The sequence below is a fragment of the Argentina anserina genome, chromosome 4 (assembly GCF_933775445.1).
Source record: "Argentina anserina chromosome 4, drPotAnse1.1, whole genome shotgun sequence".
NCBI lineage: Eukaryota > Viridiplantae > Streptophyta > Magnoliopsida > Rosales > Rosaceae > Argentina > Argentina anserina.
In genome coordinates, this window is record NC_065875.1 from 27121921 (window position 1) to 27139848 (window position 17928).

At 38.3% G+C, this 17928-nt stretch overlaps 4 protein-coding genes across 4 annotated transcripts; all 4 read right to left on the bottom strand.

Moving 5' to 3' along the window:
* Nucleotides 1-248: 248 nt before the first annotated feature.
* LOC126792517 (probable potassium transporter 17) lies at nt 249-3550 on the bottom strand. Its single transcript, XM_050518924.1, has 8 exons — nt 3422-3550; nt 3007-3229; nt 2673-2915; nt 2534-2584; nt 1940-2200; nt 1655-1707; nt 1202-1571; nt 249-1116 (listed from the first exon to the last, which is right to left on the bottom strand). Exons 1-8 carry the CDS (start codon nt 3548-3550, stop codon nt 263-265), a joined length of 2184 nt encoding a protein of 727 aa, XP_050374881.1. The 3' UTR covers nt 249-262.
* Nucleotides 3551-9569: 6019 nt separating this feature from the next.
* LOC126791452 (protein XRI1) lies at nt 9570-10967 on the bottom strand. The gene is made up of 5 exons (XM_050517904.1): nt 10762-10967; nt 10478-10644; nt 10291-10372; nt 10016-10213; nt 9570-9918 (listed from the first exon to the last, which is right to left on the bottom strand). Exons 1-5 carry the CDS (start codon nt 10919-10921, stop codon nt 9632-9634), a joined length of 894 nt encoding a protein of 297 aa, XP_050373861.1. The 5' UTR covers nt 10922-10967; the 3' UTR covers nt 9570-9631.
* A 1802-nt stretch (nt 10968-12769) lies between these two features.
* Nucleotides 12770-13592, bottom strand: LOC126791688 (non-specific lipid transfer protein GPI-anchored 15). Its single transcript, XM_050518153.1, has 2 exons — nt 13189-13592; nt 12770-12985 (listed from the first exon to the last, which is right to left on the bottom strand). The coding sequence occupies exons 1-2, from the start codon at nt 13535-13537 to the stop codon at nt 12969-12971; spliced, it is 366 nt and encodes a 121-aa protein (XP_050374110.1). The 5' UTR covers nt 13538-13592; the 3' UTR covers nt 12770-12968.
* A 1468-nt stretch (nt 13593-15060) lies between these two features.
* LOC126790628 (glutamate decarboxylase 4-like) lies at nt 15061-17376 on the bottom strand. The gene is made up of 6 exons (XM_050516948.1): nt 17291-17376; nt 17005-17209; nt 16320-16523; nt 16021-16235; nt 15670-15923; nt 15061-15590 (listed from the first exon to the last, which is right to left on the bottom strand). Exons 1-6 carry the CDS (start codon nt 17374-17376, stop codon nt 15061-15063), a joined length of 1494 nt encoding a protein of 497 aa, XP_050372905.1.
* Nucleotides 17377-17928: the final 552 nt, after the last annotated feature.

Here is a 17928-nt window from a genome sequence, read left to right on the forward strand (position 1 = left end):
GCTTGCATCATTTTTCCATGTAATCTACGAGTAACTCTTCCCTTTTTCATCCAGTTTGGTTGTGCCTTGAAACATGAAAGTAGACGAGTAGTGATCCATTTTCAGTTTGCCCTTAGTAGAATAAAAACATCGACAAAAAAAGGTATTATTAAATATAATAGTTTCTAATTCGATAAACTTATATTCTTGCATCATTCTTTCATGTAATCTACTATCACTTGAACTATGGCAAAGTGATATGACGCAAAATGGAACCAATTCTTCAAGCCTCATAGAGCATTCCAACCTCAATGCGCTGAGGCAGTGGCACCCCGAGGGCGGGCAGAGCAGACCTACAGTTACTGTGAAGAAATTCATAAAATGCGAGCATAGTTTTATCAAACCAGCCACAACTCCTGCCAATATGAAACCTTGTCTTCCCTCGAATATGAACTATTCCAGCACTCGTTGCTGCTTCTAAATTACACATCTCTTGTTGGATCTCTGCAGGATCAGATGGCAGACAACTTGAGCTGTCTTTTATATGTGCCAGCAAACTATTTGTAACTTGACTAACAAAATCTTCTCCTTCGAGATTTAGGCGATCTGAATAGCCATACTGAATAACACAGCCATAAACCCCTTTCAGGCCAAGTTTGTTGACAACAATCCTCTCATGAGGAGCAACCTTTGGAACCAATAGGTATCGAAGAGTAGTGAACATGGTGACTTGGTGAAGGGACTTCATGTTTTTAATATAGTGTCCGAGAATCGGAGTAAGCCCGTCTTGAATGTTGGTGTAGAAGAAGCAGAATCCAGGTACCCTTTGAACACTGGGATCAGATAATAAGAGTCCAAGTCTTTCTATGGTTACTTTGTGAGTCAGCTCGTACTCTAGTTTCCTCTGTCTCCCATAGTACCAACCGAACATAATGAAGGCAAGGATAAAGGATATGGCAAAAGGAATCCAACCACCTTCAGCAATCTTGGTGAAAACAGCACTCACATAAACACCTTCCAACACAAAGAAGACAGAAAAGTAGAGAGCCACCAGCAACGGTGGTGTTCTCCATATTATGATCATTACCAGTGTAAGTAATATTGTGGTGATGAGCATGACTAAGCTGACAACAACACCTGAAACAAGAGTATTGTAATGATTAGAGATTGGTGACTCTTAAAGTGAAATCTAAATAATGGACAGCTTCGAGTTTTAACATACCAAATGCATTTCCGATGTCTTTTCCATCTCCAAATATAAGTATGACAGCAACGCAGAAAACCATGAGAATATAATTGACCTCAGGGGAGTAAACCTCGCCTTCTTTACTAGGGGATGTGTGCACAACTTTCACCCGAGGGAAATAATCAAGTACAACAGATTGCTTGATTACAGAAAATGTGGCTGATATCAGAGACTGGCTTGCAACTATCGCAGCTGATGTAGATATGACAAAGAGAGGCCAGTAGATTTTAGTTGGTATAAACTTATAAAATCCATCATTATGATCATTTGGATTCTTGATCAGGTATGCTGTCTGCCCCGCATATGTCAGAACCAGAGAAGGATAGATTGTACAGAAGAAAGCTATCTATTAAGGAAGACACATCAGAATTTCTCAAGAAAGAAAAAAATATTTAACCATTAAAGATAGAACTAATGTTGAATCTGAACCTGAATGGAGCTTCGGTTGAAGTGACCAAGATCTGCAAACATCGCCTCGGACCCTAAATAAGATACGTAACAAGGATTATATTTTTACCGTACAACCTGCAACATAATGAAATAGTATCTGCAGGATCATTTTCACCATTTTCCGCATTCAACTAGTCCAGTTTTACTGTAGTTATTTGGATTGAGGATCACTTAATATAAAAAAGCACATGATCCACATAACATGTAATCATGTGTATTTTCTCCACTAAATGATCATGTAAAATAGGTTTAAATGATATTCACCTGTGATGCAAAGGACTGTTCCACTAAGCAACAACCAGCCTTCCTTACCATTTCTCGAAAAGAAACGGAAGATATAATGTGGTGATATGGCCTTAAATATGCTTGGATAATGACGTATGATGCTATAAATTCCTACGAGCGGTGTGCACAAAGTCCATGCACCCATAATGGGTGAAAATAGGAAGCTCACTCGAGATGTTCCAAACTTTTGTAATAAGAAAAGAATGATAAGGACTACAGCAGAAAGCGCTTCCACAACAGCTGCAACATATAAACAAAAACAAATAAAAATTCAGATATATATATACACACACACACACACACACACACATCACTTTAAAGTTGATATCAATTGACTACTAAGGCTAACATCCATTTTCGTTTCATTCCACCCTCCATAGTGTCTCTTTTATCTGTTTATTCTTTCTATCTAGTTTAAGGTTGTTGTCACAAACATGTGCTGGATAGCAGGTATGATTCTCTTCCCAAAACTTATAACTTATTAGATTAATACTTCAAAACAAATTGGACATCAAAGGACTCCTGCAATCAATAATTGTGTCCAAAGTTCCGATAACAGAAATGCATACTTACATGAATTAACAGATGGAAAAGGTGCCCTCACTCCATCAATTGCTGATAAAACTGCAAATACATTCATCATGAAAGTTACAAGAATTCAATTCACTTTGTCAAGTTAATAGAACAACAGAAGCCATAGGGAAATAAGTACCAGATATTGCAGGTGTAAGAATCCCATCTCCAATAACCATGCACATGCCTAGCATTGCAATAAAAAGCAATAATCTTCTAGCAACTATACTTTTTTTGAAAAACTTTGCGAGCCTACTCTGCTTTTCAGTGCCCTCATCAAAAATAGATGGGGAAAGACTCGAGTTTGGATTCGAAGGTCTTGAAGAGAGAATTCCGATATTCATATTCCTGCAAAGTAATGAATACAAAGCAAAAGTCCCACCTGCAATCAATCAGTGTGAGCTTATATATACAATAAACAAGTGAATTGGAAGCAATACATGTACAAGAATTCAATCTAAGCCCGTATGTACCTTCGCCTTGATCGTCGGCTTTGAGAGCAATGCCGGCATATTTGATAACCCCGACGAGGGTAAGAGTCCAAAACATAATGCTGTAAACTCCCAAATAGTCATCTTCGGTCGGAGACTTCAGTGGCATGGAAGGGTACACATAAAGTGGGGAAGTAACAAGTCCTCCAAACACAACTCCGAGTGTCTTGTATGCAAGAACTAAATTCTCCCTCGTAAATTTAGCCTGAATCAAAATTCAACCACTTTTTCATAAGAACAAGAAGAAACATGACTGCACCACAAAATTAAACTAGGCAGCGAAAGTGAAGAGAGTCAACAAGACTGAATTTCATGAATAAAATTAAAATAGCATGCAGAGTCAGAACTCAGAAAACTGGGGAAACAAAACCAATATATTATATATTAAGAGAAAAACCTTAGATGCATTGTGGATAGGAATGGAGGCGTGGTTGGTGAGCCGGTGGTGGGCATTGTTGTCGGCGGAATCCACGACAACTTGAAACGTCTCAGAGTCGGACGCCGGGGAGTGTTCAACTCGATCCATCTAACCACTCCAACTCCGAGCCGGAGAGAGTCGAAGACCTCAAGACGAAGACGAAGAATGCGTTGATGAATGTTTCAGAAATTGACGAATTAAATTTATGAGAGAGAGAGAGAGAGAGAGAGAGAGAGGAGGAGGAGTGTGAGTTCCGTGCAAAATATATACGGGTCAGTTCTAAAATCCCGTCAAACTGTCATGAGGTGGACCTCTGTGGTTGTTTTGCTGCGAGGGTTTGAACGGTCATGTTCTCACCTACACATTCAATTTCTTGCTCAATCGGGACTAAGTAATTTCTTTGATTAAAAATCATACATAAATCGTACGCCGTCTGATCTAACGATAGTTGATTGCAACTCAAATGCGAATTTACTAAATAATCGTACGTTGCTCATCGCTCATTCTAGAGCAAATGGTAACTAAGTACAACTCATATATAAATAATATAATTTTACTAGATATATGAGCGAGACTTGTGATTCGATAAATGAAATTGATTTATGATGCTATAGACTAAGGTCATATGTTTTGATATGCCATGTTGATCCTTGAAAACCACAATCATAGATCCGAACCAACTTTCTATACTATTGATGCAGCTACTGTATATACCATTTTTATTAACATGATTCATACATTATTTTTTTAATAGATTAAGATGATGATACTTTAAAAATATACCAGATATTTGCAATCTTGGTTTCGTGTATGGATGGAATGCCTCGGCGCCCGTGGGTTTTTTCATCTTTTTCTTTTATGTGGTCATTGGGGATCTGATTTTGCTACCTGCCCACAGTGCCCAATCACATGAATTACTTTTAATCAATACCATTTGTAATTGACATATGTAATTAGTGTGATAACAATTACCAAATTCAGGAAGGCCTTTCGGGTGAATGAAAAAGGGTGAGGTAGGATGAGGTCTTTCAACTTCGGCTATGGTTACATGATCCTATCCCCACCGATTAGCCAGTTAACCATTTTGCTAAATATACAAGTTACGTATGACTTTGATATCTTAAGACCGAAAGAGGGGGGATATTGTTCTTTTTTTAGCAGTAGTAGTATTGGACTAATATGAATAATGTATGATTCCTTTTGGAGTAATAGTAGTAGGGTAGTACCACTAGACTCTTAACATGAATAACGTATGATTCCTTTTAGAGTAGTAGTGGCACTAGACTCTAACACGAATAATGCATGGTTCCTTTTGTGTTCGATGAAAACAATAAAGTATGTAAACAAAAAACACAACCCCACAATTACAACCCTCTCCCGAATCTTTTGCAAGATAAATAACGTATGATCTTTTTGGAGATTGACATACATTCTTTTTTATTCTTTTTATCAAACAAATGATTTAAATACTTCTTGTTATGAGTCGAACTCACGACTTCTCATTTTATACGAGAGACTGATATCATTAGACCAAATTGTACAATTCTACGTTTATGTTTTTGTTTGCCGAAGAAAATAAAATATTGTTTTGTTTGGGCCATTTGACAATGAACCAGGTTCAATCTTCTTGTTTGATAGTTGGGCTTTTGCCAAGATACGATCGTTGGGCCAAATTGAGAGTACTGCAAGCCTAGGAGTGAGGAGTCTTCAGTTTGACCATTTCCCTTCCCACACCACACAAGTTAGGTTGAAACTTAAACCGCGTTGGTAAATTGATCGACCATTTCAAAAAATAATTATCGACCAGAATCTAGACTCGTTCAATCGGAGATATCATGTCTAGCAATTCGACCAAATTTAAGTTGCTCATGCAAATCACAATTTATGTTTCGAGTCACAAATTATTTAGTAATATTTACTAAAAGCAAATAAAGACAACAAACAGTTCGTAGCGAGCTCAATATTCTTTGTAAATTGATGACAATGTGAACTATAAATCATAATGATGATTTCGGCTAGAAAAACCAACACAATTAAGTACATAGAATTGATTTCATCACTTTGCTGATGTACAAACTAGTTTCATGTACAACTAATTAATGAATAAATGTAGTATAGATATCCACCTTTGATAGTGCAAACGTAGTACCTAATTATAAATACATGTCACCTCTCGAGCTCTAAATTTAAATAAGTGATGAGTGACGTTGGATGCGTGACAACAAGCTACGCAAATAGAAAATGCGACATGGGCAAGCTCTATGATCCAAATCCTTTATTTTTGTCTCTTTGGCGCCCTTAAACCTATTGCAAAAGGCCAATCGCTTATTCGCTTCTAACCGCGTAGATGTTTCCCGCTTCTGTCGTGACTTGTTCAAAGGCCACAAAAAGGAATAAACGTGCGTGGAAGATGGATTGAACAATAGTGAACCCGAACAAACTAGGGTTGCGAGTAGCACTGCTCTATAATTGTGGTTGTTGGCTATAATCTTACTCGGCTACATTTGCTATGTTTTTGAATATACAAAGAGAATGAAGATGAGAAGGAGTCCAACTCCGACTTAAAAAGAAACGACGAAAGGAATGTCGTCTGAGATCGTTTGCTCTCACCGCGCTACTTATTAAGAGAAAGGACGACGCGTTGCCTACTCGCTTAATCGATCCCACTCAACGCGGCTCAAACACTTCTTTTTTATATAATTCCGATCGATCTCTCTTGTTGTCGGCATCCATTTTCACCACCCGTTTTCGACTCAACCCAGCTTCCTTCATTCTTTCGTGGAGTTCATAAAAGGCAGGCGGCTCAGCGACAGCTAGCTCTATCTTAACGTACTTCTCAACCACAACTGGCACTCACTCACATCACTACTACACACAATCATGGCTACTACTGTCGTCTGCAGCTCATCAGTTCCCGGAGCACCGCCACGGAGGGCCGCGCCAACCGCCATCTGCGGCGGCGCTTCTGAAATAGTAGCCTCTCGCTGGATTCCAAAACGCGGCCGAGTTCTCCGTAGGGTTCTCAAGACTGTATTCTCCTGTGTTTGCATTAAGAAAGACGCTTCTTCAGTGTCTCCTCTAGTTAACTAGCTAGCAAGTGCATGGCATCTCCCTTTCTATCTGATCGATTCCAAGTGGCATACCATTTTCGAATTCATACCGCTAGAAGCTAGCTAGCTAGGTAGGACTGTTTAATCTGCTTAGTGTTGGGTTCATTCCATTGATGCATCATACTCGTCTTTGTTCTGTGTCATTTTCTTAATTCCTTTTTGTTCAACATGGATGTCTAGCTCCACTTGAATGTTCATACCATATGTGACAAGTTTTTTGGGTTACCGAAGGACTCGACCATCGTCATGAGTCTGATCGAGAACTTACCCTTTTCTGTTGTAACCTTGTCACATAATGTAATAGTGTTTGCTCATTCTATTAAGTAGTCATGAATTACTGAAAGTTGGGTTTCGATCAGTATTTCTATCTAGCTTGTCTTTTGTCCATGAAATTTTCTGTGTTTGATCGAAGATGTTCTTATTTCTGTGTTATTCATTAATTAGTTAATGACAAGTATATTATTAATTAGTAACACAGATAAATTATATGGCGGCCGAACTGGCCATTGACTGCGATGTCACTCACACATGAGATGGGCAATCGGGTAGAGAATCTGGAGCAGGACCCGAAGGAATACCCGTTTAAAATGCGCCATATCTGACGTGGTGTGAGATTATTGCTTAAGAACTCATGAATGAGAAATTTATTAACAAATAGCCTATTTGACTGACTAATACGATATGGACTAATTGACCATGTCCTGGTATTGTTGAAAAGAGCCATGCTTGGACTTGATTCAAGTTTTTTGAATTTAGACCTCACTTGATCTAATAAAAGACTACAACTACCGCGTGTACGATGGTACCTTTGGTTAGTATATGGTTCGTGTCTGGAATTCAATATCACATTGATAGAATAATCAAAATAGGCCAAGATTCATTCAGTTTCAAAGGTTACGGGAGAGCTCATCTCATTCATAACATGCATATATGACATATTTACATAAACATGTTTTCGTTCTCTTTTCTAGAATGGATAATAATCTTTTACACTAGGATAACATGAATCCGTGAATTAATACTGGCATAACCTGTGGTGGACATGATCGAGTTCCCCAGTTTCTTCCCAAAGAGCAACGTGATTGTCCATGCAGTATGCAAGTACACTATACTATTGTTATCACATCTTTTTTTGTGAACTTATAACTTTAAAAGCTGTTGTATTATTTTCAAATTAGCGATCTCTACAGCTCTACTTCGTCCTCTTAATGCTATATTACGTGCCTAATCAACTATAATATGGCCCAATATAGCTAGAGACTATTCAACATCATAAATAAGTTGAATAAGTTATGGGCCTGGCTAATTGAAAGCTGCATTTAATCAGAGTAATGCTAATGGTGATGAGATCCATTTCCAGCTTCTCTATTACGGGTTTACGTCCTTTGATAGTTTGATTTCTCTGTCTTTTTTCTCTACTCTTTAACTACTTTATTTTGAAACTAAATATTGTACGTAGATCTTGACAAAAATAATGCTTGTACTTTTAATTTCATATTAACAATATCGCACTACTGAGTGTGCTCGATCTGATGAGCTGTGTCTTTCACCTGGACCTAGATTCTGCAAATCCAATATAAATTTGGAAGGGTATAAAGATCGACAATAAACATTCACCTAAAACCAACAATCATTGCTTTACTGGGACAAAACACCAAATCCCACGTCACTCTCTTGTCACTGGCATGTTTACCAACTTAGTGAATATTACTACACAATATGCTTCATTTGATTTGACTCCCTTTAAGCATGTGATCTGCTCCTTCTTTTGTGAGCTCTGCTTCTCAAATTGTGACCGCCCGATATAGGTTTAAATGTTTAATACATTCGTATAACAAGAGTCAAAAGGAAATATAGGGTGGTGATCAAGAGACATCATATATATTTGAACAAAATCTTGTAAATTTATCTCTATATTATATGGGATTATGGGCACATGTTAATCGGTTTGTCCCCTTATGTTAGATATTGTCCTAAATCGTGAGAAGTTTAATATTGCGGGTTGTTGACCTAGCTATGACTATAAGCAAGAAGACAATGCAACACATGGAGATGAAGAATGTAGGCATTTGGCGAATGATTAATATATGTAGAGTAGTGTTTTATAGTGCGATAGCACCACATTAGTGATATACTTGTGCGATGGTTACTAGTAATTATTTATATTTAAGATTAGGAACAAAAAGCCAATGGTCCAATTTCCATTCTCATCCCAATGCCTTCAAAGTCTTGGTCTGAAATAATTGTTTTAAGTTACCATCATTAACTAATAATGCAGAGTTGCAGACGATCGATTCTAAATCCAGTGGTAGATAGCTAGCTCGCTAGTTGGAATCTAGCTAGGATAAAAGAGGTCTGCAGCAGGTAGCTAATTAAAGGTAATTAGGTGAAGCAGGGATGGAAATGGATGATGATAAACGTCCAGATAACTAATCAATTCTTTCACCAATAATAATGGCCAATTGAGGTTACTGTTATTATAACAGTATTCAATATTACCGGAGCTATATATACAACTACATTTCCCGAGCTTTGAAACTTTAGTTGTTCACTGTATATATTGATTCAGTGATGGTGAATACTGTTCTAAGTTTATCGGCAATGTTAAGAAAAAAGAACCTTAATTCTCGACATGCATGGAACGATGACCCTTAGGTCTCCTTTACACCTTGCGATTGATCGAACAAGGGTACATACTGCATAACAATTATATCGCCTTTCAACTATTTGTGCCAGACTATATCTCAGGCTTTAATCTTTGACGGACCATTTTCGTTTCTATTCTCTAGCCTTTTTCTTCTTTCAGAGTTCAGACTCGCACCCTTTTTCTTTTTCTCTTCTCTTTTCTCTTTTTTCCTAATTACATGCCTCATTACATGAAGATCACATCAGAATTAATCACAAGTTTTTTTTTTCCAAATTCTTGCTTCACTACAAAATTAACCTTTAACTGCATACAAGGGATGGTAATTCTTAATTCGACATGTTCTGTATATACAATTCGTTCAATAATATATAATTAGCTAGATAGACTAATTCCACTGATTAAGCGCATGGCATGATCGACTCGACTGAGATTTTAACCTCTGGTTCTGATAATAGTGATTGTGCCTCTTCCCTGTGTTTGAATTCGGGTAAGGGCCACTACAGCTTTACCAGAAAGTCCTGGACCATCAGGATCAGATACGCATGGCCGACACGCAAAGTCCCCGACGGGATGTCGTACTGGTCGCGTTGGTGGCATTGAAATCCTCTCGTTGATGTCGTTTAGCGTCACGTCGCCTTCTAATCCTCCCGGTTTCACCACCGCAAAGGGATACACCACCCTCGACGTTATCATCGGCCTCTTCTTCTTTAGCTTCTCATCTGTACATTCGAGATGAAACGACCATCGTTAATTATATATTGACTTGTGTGTTTTGTTGAACTTGGAGACAGAATCTATAAAATATTAAGTACGTACCTGAATAATTGAAGGAAAAGCGGTTCTCTTTCTCGGCAGCCTCCATGGAGTTGGTGTTGGCTGATTCTTTGCAAGAAGAGGATGAAGACGAAGAATCAATAGCTTTTTCTCGTGTGTTCATCTTCGTGTCGACTGTCTTTGTCTCATCCTCATAGATTCTACTATTTGGTGTACTACTCATACTTGTAGGATCATCACCTAGTAAATCCAAAATTAACTTATTTAGTAAAAACGAAATGAGGTAATTAGTTGGCTGATTGTGTATGCGCGCGCACCTGATTGCTCAGTAGAGGTAATTAGTTGGCTGATGCTGTCAAAACTCTCAAACATTTCCCAGTCTGAATCCCAGCTGTGTCTCTGTATATGTATATAATTAACACCATCTGGATGTAATTAACATGAATTTTGCGAAAAACTGTGCATGCAGTACTGAAGTAAAACAAAACACTGATTAAGTAGTACCTTTGAAGCAACAGGAATAGAGTCTCTGATTCCATCATCGTTAAACGATAGCATGCGTCTTCTCTTCGAGCGCTCGTTGAATTCAACCAAAGCGTCTTCCAAGTAACCGGTCGAGAAATCCGACTCGAGAGAAGACGAAAATGGTGGGGCATCGAACTCATCCATCACTGCAAGAAAATGTGTTCCAATTCCAAGCTTTAGTGTCGATCAAAATGTAAAGCATCCATTAAAACGAAGAACATGAAATGAAGATAAAAACAGTGAAAGGAAAAGGAAGGTGGTACCAAAAGAAGTCCTGTCCGAGCTGCAGAGAACTCCAAGGTTGAAGCTATGGCAATTATCCCAAGTCCCTCCTCCCATTCCTAAACCTAGACCCAGTCCTGGTCCTCCTAGGGCTAAGCCATTGCTAGAGTAAGTCATGGACATGGAATGAAGCTCACCCATCTCTCTTTCTGTTGATGAAAGTTAAGAGACTGATAGAGTGAATGACCCATGAAATTTGATGGGAAATGCTTCTATTTATGTGCAAAGAAATTCCCAAAGAAAGCACTGGAGAAAAAAAAAAAAGGTTAAAGAATGAGTTGATTTTAGAAGAGGTAGTCATCAGTCAACGGCAAGGTTGGGAGAAATATAGTTAATAAGCAAAGTTGCTGTATCTTGGGATTCGGTAAATTTAGTCGCTTTTGATTTTTCTTGTGGGGAACTAAATAATTGCAGAGGGTACTCGTATGATGGTGTTTACATTATAATCATAGATCATATAATGTAAAAAGTAAACAGGCAAAGAATAAAGAGATCGATGAATATAGATACACTCTCTGACTCTGATCGATATGAACTAGTCGTCTACGTACTACTGTTTAGCGTTCGAAAACACATTTCAAATTTCAGCTTTTTCTTTTTGGTTTCCATTAGAGATTGTATATGCTTCCCAACCGTTCTTCCTTTCCGGACTTTTTCTAAACCTTGTCACTCGTTTTCTTCCAAATTTTGCTTCTTTTTCTTTTGTTGGTTGATTTATAACGAGGCTTTGGGTCCACTGCTTGGCATGCCTTGTGTAATATGTAAATGATATGAGTAGGAAGAACATAATAATTGATTATCATAGTCATATATTTCGTATATTTGGTAGGTATGGGGCCTTACCTTTTCATGATCATTAAATTTGATGGTCCAAAACTTTGTCTAGGGTTGAGGCATCACTCACATTGTGCTTCGTGAGTGATCAGACGGCAGAGAGCATGTTTGGTTGTTTTGATGATCGAGAAGGTGTTGAGACAAACATTCTTATCAATGGATTTGTCCCATTGGAGAATCATCATCGCTATCACCATGCCGTGAATATTTAACAAAATAAGAGTATTGTAATTTTTATGGTATATACTATATAGATGGTTTTATTCACACAATTAATCCTCTTAGGCTCTTAATCCATACTTACAGGACGCACTACAAAAAATGTGTGGATTAAGTACATTTATAACACCCACACTTGAGCCACATATAAATGTGCTTAATACTCAAATTTTTTGTAGTGACGCTCTGATGATCAATCAAATGCTCCGGCAGCTCTGGCTTCCGATCCTGAGATGGTTAAGTAAATAGTAATAGACTCATTGGTGCTTACTGCTTAGTGCCGGAAACTGACCGATGTTTAATCTGACGGTGAGGAATATAATTTGAAACCTCTTTTGGGAAAGTCTAATCATGTAGCCAAGGCCCATTCACAGCTGGATTCATACATATTTGCCGTTAATGATAATCAGTGTTTCATCGTTGAAGTGTATTTGAACTTTGAAGCACTAATCTGCTACTGCTTATCGGGGGTTATGTTATGCTAATTTGAATTAAGTGAAAGGGGACCCCGGAAGTCCAGAATGGGATTAAGTACAGGTGCATATGTTTTTGGCTTTTTGCTAACATTATTGTGGGTTATGTTATGCATTTGCATTCATCAAACTAGTCAATCTTTCAAATTTCCGTAAGGAAATCATTTTGGTCTGTTTTGGTAATGTCAATAATTATAAAGGCCAGTGTTCCTACGTTCGGTTTGATTCTTTGATGGCATGATCATAAGCTCTTTTGTTACTTAATTCATTCGATCAAATTACATGTAAATCTCCAATATGAAAGTGAGATAGAAGATTGACAATGTTTTGCTAATTAATGAGTTTTAGAAGTATGTATTTTGTTTATTGCATGACCTCCAATTTTTGTTTTTGAGCTTTCATTTCACATGCATGCTGCTCGTTATTTTGTTCCTTCCAAGTTTGTAAATTCAAATTAAGCACGCAATTATAAGTAGGATAAATTTATTAAGTTGTACATGTATAAAACTGAACTCAATGAGTGTGCTTGAAAAGGTCACCAAATAGCTCACTATAACAATTAACGTGACCCTTCATTACATTTATTCGAACTTAACAAGTTTCGCTAATCACGATTCGCATTATTGGATTGGTTGCTTGCTCCTTTTCTCTGTGATGTTGGCTTATGGGACAACGTACCCTGCATACATAAACTTACAAATTTATCCACAAAATTATGCAAACTATAATGGAACGTACTTTTGCCCTAAGAACAATAACAGTACAAAATGCAACGAAGTACAAAGCAAAAGCAAAAAAGATGATTATTCGAGAAAAAAAATAGAGCAGAAATTATATATATATATATATATATATATGATGCATGCATGACATGTTGCTTACTTCCACACTTCTTTCCAGCAGGTCGGTTCCTGATGTTGCATCTCTTTGGAATAGCGATGGCAATTGCGGGATTAATACCAGCTTGCTTTGCCAGAGGTGACAACAGAACAGCACAAAGGCACTTCGGTGCAGTCTTTATCAGCGCACCAACTTTGGTGCAGCAGGCTGGTGGAACCTTAGCCCTCGCATTTCCGGCTGCACTCAGGCATGGACTCAGGCTAGTCGCCGCAGCCCTGATCGGAGTCTTACCACATTCTCCAGCTGCGCCAACTTCCTCGACGAAGAACTGCATAGCTACTAGAAACACAAACGCAAGAGCAAGGCAGGTCTTAGTAATGTCGGACCTCATGATTCCTAGCTAGCTAGCTAAACTCGTAAATCTTGATATGATGGTGAGATTTAGTTTGTACACTGGGCTCTATGGAGTTAACTAACTCGCTAGGCGTTATATATAGCACGTAGGAGATGGAACTTTTGCATTAGTGGGGTGGTTGTGCGGGTGCGGAAGGATGACTATAGGGTTCGTGAGATAGTGTATTCAACATGTAATCATGAACTGAATGAATTTCATGGAATGTTCACACTGATCGAGCATCTCAGAGTGGCACTGTGACTAGTGATACATTAAGAAGGTGACACATCAATCTTAAAGATCTTTGTTTACCTGCTTGTAGCTAAAGTGTTTAATTTCTGAATTCTAATCTTTCACGAGCTAGCTTTTTGTTCGGCCGGCATGTTCTATTTTTCCCTGAACTTGAGCTATTCATTACAGGTGGAAGTAATGGCATATGGAACTCGGGCGCGTGTAACAGGCATTAGCCAATATTAGGCTCCATAGTCCACTGCAAAATAGAATCTGTTAGAGAAAACTAAAAATCTACCGACAACAAAAAGAGCATGAAATAGACGCCAATGTTAATAATTTTTTAGGAAATGTCATCATCATTGATGAAATGAAGAATAAGCACACTACCTAGAGCATGATCGCATAATTCTTGTTAGAAAAGGACTTGTAACGAAAGAGTACGGTATATAGTAGATAATTTTCTACTGATCGAATTCTAATTAAGGAGATAAAATCGATATCAATGTCCACAAAATGAACGGGCGGCTTGCACCTTAATTTCTGGACTCATGGTGAATGAGGCCTTCATCGTATCATAAGAGACTACGGGAATTGTACGAAACAGACAGGTATGAAAGAAAGCGTATAGAAGATCATTATAATTTCAATGTAATTAACAAGGAAGTAGGTAACATTGCGGATACCATATATATGTGGCCGATAAAGCGATCCATCGTCTTTGTCTTCATGATCTGAGAGACTGAGACCCTAGCTAGAGTGATTCAGAGTTCAGACACCGATTATATATATATATATACTACTAGCTTGCGGGTATTTATACTGGAAATTCTCTCAATGGGAAACATGTAATAATAATTTACGGTCATATTTAAACGAGTCATGCTTTATCAGCCTTAAGATCGATCTTATATACTTAGGCATACTATCATGTATGAATGTCCGAGAACAGTCTCGATTCCTTAAACCATCTTTCATTCTTTTGTAACTCAAATTTGTCAAAACAAGCAACCGACGGAAAGAAAAGCGAATTGAGACCCACAGTCGTTAATTAAGAAAAGTAAAATCGAAGAAGAGTATATTACAATGCAGTGAGGATTAAAAATTACGTTAGCACATCTCACATGAAACCACTTGCAAACAATTGAAGTAAATCAAGTAAACACTACTCAGGCCGAAAAACTAATGACTCACATTACTAGTGTGATAATTAAACAAACAAAACTATATGCGACTATGCATGATAAACTTGTCTGAAGCCACGCCTCTGATCTTCGCAAACTGAAGCATTATGCACTCTTCGCTAGTTTTGGTATGTGATCATCCTCTTCATCAACAGCTAATATCTTCCTTTTATGCACCAAAGGGTCCATGCTTCCGTTGCATATGCCGCCATTACTTACTTGGTCACCACCATTTGGACTGACTGATGGCTGCGGCAGCTTGTCGAGCTCGTTCAAGACATGGATGATGTCAAGCAAAAGACGCTCAGCTAGAGTGCGAGAGAAGTCTTCCCTTATCACAGCACGGAGCAAAGCGACGTGCTTAGCATCCTCCGGCATGGAATATGCCGGAACAATCCAGCCCAAACGACGCAAGTGCTCAGACACCATGTACTCATCGTAATGGCTCGTATCTTTCAAAGAAAAGGCCACCACCGGAACTCCAATGTCCTTCGACAAGATTTTGAAGCGGTCCGTCTTTTCCAGCCCTGCCTTCAACACCATGGCATTGTTGTGACAGTTTTCCATGATGTTCCGGTATCCCTCATAACCCTGTCGGATAAGTTGATAATATTGAGCAATGATCTGACTCGAACCTGCGGGGAAGTTATTTACATGTAAGAATTAGGTCACACACATATAAAAACTATCTTAAATAATAGACTAGCTAGTTACCTTTAGAGAAATTGAGAGTGAAGCTCGGTTGATCAGCTCCAAGATAATTGATGTGAAAGATTAGGTCTTCAGGCAAGTCTTCTTTGGACCTCCAAATTATCCATCCAACTCCAGCATACACAAGGCCATATTTATGACCACTCACATTGATGCTCCTCACCAAAGGAAGACGAAAATCCCATTCTAACTCGGGATACAAGAACGGGGCTATGAATCCACCACTGGCTGCATCGACATGAATTGGGGTATCCCATCTGCAGAATGAGTCCAATATATATACGTTAACCTAAAGTTGAAACCGAACATATACACAGGCCATATAAGATGATATTTTTTTGGCAATTTATTTACCCAGTTTGCTTATTCTTCTCCAGCAAAAGATCATTCAAGAGCTTGACATCTTCGAACTCTCCATTGTAAGTTGAACCCAATATAGCAGCAACGCAGATGGTGTTTTCATCTACCATCTCCACAGCTTTCACAGGGTCCATTACATAATAGTCTTCCCTCACCTTCACTTCCTTCAGTTCTACTTCAAAATACCTAGCAAATTTCTCCCAGCAAACCTATACCATAACACATATTTTTCAGCCGTTGATGGATCTTATTTGCAACAAGAAACAAGTAAAAATATAAAGTTGTGTGTCAACCTGCACATTTGCACCAGTAACTATATTGGGCTTGTCATAGGGTTTTCCTTCAGCCTTCCTCTTATTTTGCCACTTCCTCTTGAATGCCAGACCAGCCAACATGATGGCCTCAGATGACCCGACTGTGGCAGTTCCGGTGGCAGCCTCATCAGACTCTTTATGTGGTGCATTAAAAAGATCTGCTATCATATTCACGCACCGATTCTGTTCATATTAACACGCTAATTAGCATTATAATGAAATCCATGTCAAGCTAGTAATTTTTAGAAACAATAAGTCAAGCACTCTAGCTTGTCCATTAATCAAGTACTGGTTCTTATATATTCTCTGCACACGGAGGAAGTAAATTATGAAAGATCTTCCAAACTAATATTCTTTCAGAAAAGGAAAGATCTGATTTTTTAAATGATAAAGAATAAGGCAAAAGTAACAATATCATGAATAGATTTGTAAAATTGTTAGACAAAACAATGATTTAATTGCCAATTTAAAAGGAAAACCAAAGCATGTAATGCAGTATGAATCAAAAACATGTGGCTCGCACGCAGTATTGTTAAGCATGCAGATGTGTTAATCTGAGCTTCAGGTTCTCTTTCAAGTATAACACACAAGCAGGCTAGGCAAGAATTTCACGAGCACATAAATTACTTGATGTTTTGTGTATTGAGAATACATGTCTACGTACCTGAAGCTCAGTTGTGACAGGGTACTCATCCATGTCGACGTAGTTCTTGTTCATGGAGTCCATGATGAGCTTGTCACACTCCGGCTCCATCCACGTCGTCACAAACGATGCCAAGTTCAGCCTTGGTTTCGCATCAAGCATCAGCTCATCACTTATAACTTGGTAAGCCACCTCCTTTGGCGTCGAGTTCTCCGGCATCTTGTACCTTCATTGATCAATCAATTAGTTGCTAAACTACCATATTAAGAACAAGAACATATCAAATAAAGAAAAAGAATGTACGTACTTGGCGGGCTTGTCTCGGATATAGCGAGAGGCAAACGTCGAGTGGACCGACACATCAGAAGCAGAGAATGTCTTTGAGAGCCCCATTGTCTTCTTGATGAGCAGATCAAGCCTCGCCAAGACTCACAAACAATGATGAAAAACAATCAAAGACTTGGTATGGAATTGATGAATTAGGGAGGTGTATAAATATTGAGCTTTGTGATTGCTTGGGTAAGAAGAGGAGAAGAGCCTTAATTGGTACTTATAGGCGCATGTGATCTTTGTGAAAAATCTTGCCGGATTCTGTGTCAACATAAGAGAACGTCTAGAAAAAAAATTGACTGTTAAGGAATAGATTGATGTTGCATGATTTCCATAATCTTTTGGGTGAAAAAAAAAATCAGGAAATCAATAGTTGAACTTCGAAGAAGGAAGATACTGTCACGGATGAAGACCTGAAGAAGCAATGAGCCGAGACTTCTAGTCAATCGTAGACCTGTTGTGATCAAAGGGTAGATTATTGACCTAGCTAGCTAGCTAGAGAAACAAGATGGACTGCTCCAAGCAAATGTAAACTGTGTAAATTATATTAATTATTACATTTTTGAGATCTTTTTCATAGCTAAGAGAATCTTATGAATTTTTTCCTCATACTAA

What these genes read in the sequence shown, in the direction of transcription:
- LOC126792517 (XM_050518924.1), bottom strand. Translation starts at nt 3,550, where the DNA reads ATGGATCGAGTTGAACACTCCCCGGCGTCCGACTCTGAGACGTTTCAA. An exon ending in AGCCGACGATCAAGGCGAAG is followed by an intron (nt 2,916 to 3,006) that starts GTACATACGGGC and finishes GATTGATTGCAG; the next exon opens with GTGGGACTTTTGCTTTGTAT. An exon ending in TTTTCCATCTGTTAATTCAT is followed by an intron (nt 2,201 to 2,533) that starts GTAAGTATGCAT and finishes TATATGTTGCAG; the next exon opens with CTGTTGTGGAAGCGCTTTCT.
- LOC126791452 (XM_050517904.1), bottom strand. Translation starts at nt 10,921, where the DNA reads ATGGGTGAGCTTCATTCCATGTCCATGACTTACTCTAGCAATGGCTTA. An exon ending in CTATTCCTGTTGCTTCAAAG is followed by an intron (nt 10,373 to 10,477) that starts GTACTACTTAAT and finishes ATACATATACAG; the next exon opens with AGACACAGCTGGGATTCAGA. An exon ending in CTTTTCCTTCAATTATTCAG is followed by an intron (nt 9,919 to 10,015) that starts GTACGTACTTAA and finishes TCGAATGTACAG; the next exon opens with ATGAGAAGCTAAAGAAGAAG.
- LOC126791688 (XM_050518153.1), bottom strand. Translation starts at nt 13,537, where the DNA reads ATGAGGTCCGACATTACTAAGACCTGCCTTGCTCTTGCGTTTGTGTTT.
- LOC126790628 (XM_050516948.1), bottom strand. Translation starts at nt 17,376, where the DNA reads ATGGGGCTCTCAAAGACATTCTCTGCTTCTGATGTGTCGGTCCACTCG. An exon ending in CTGTCACAACTGAGCTTCAG is followed by an intron (nt 16,524 to 17,004) that starts GTACGTAGACAT and finishes TAATATGAACAG; the next exon opens with AATCGGTGCGTGAATATGAT. An exon ending in TTACTGGTGCAAATGTGCAG is followed by an intron (nt 16,236 to 16,319) that starts GTTGACACACAA and finishes GTTATGGTATAG; the next exon opens with GTTTGCTGGGAGAAATTTGC.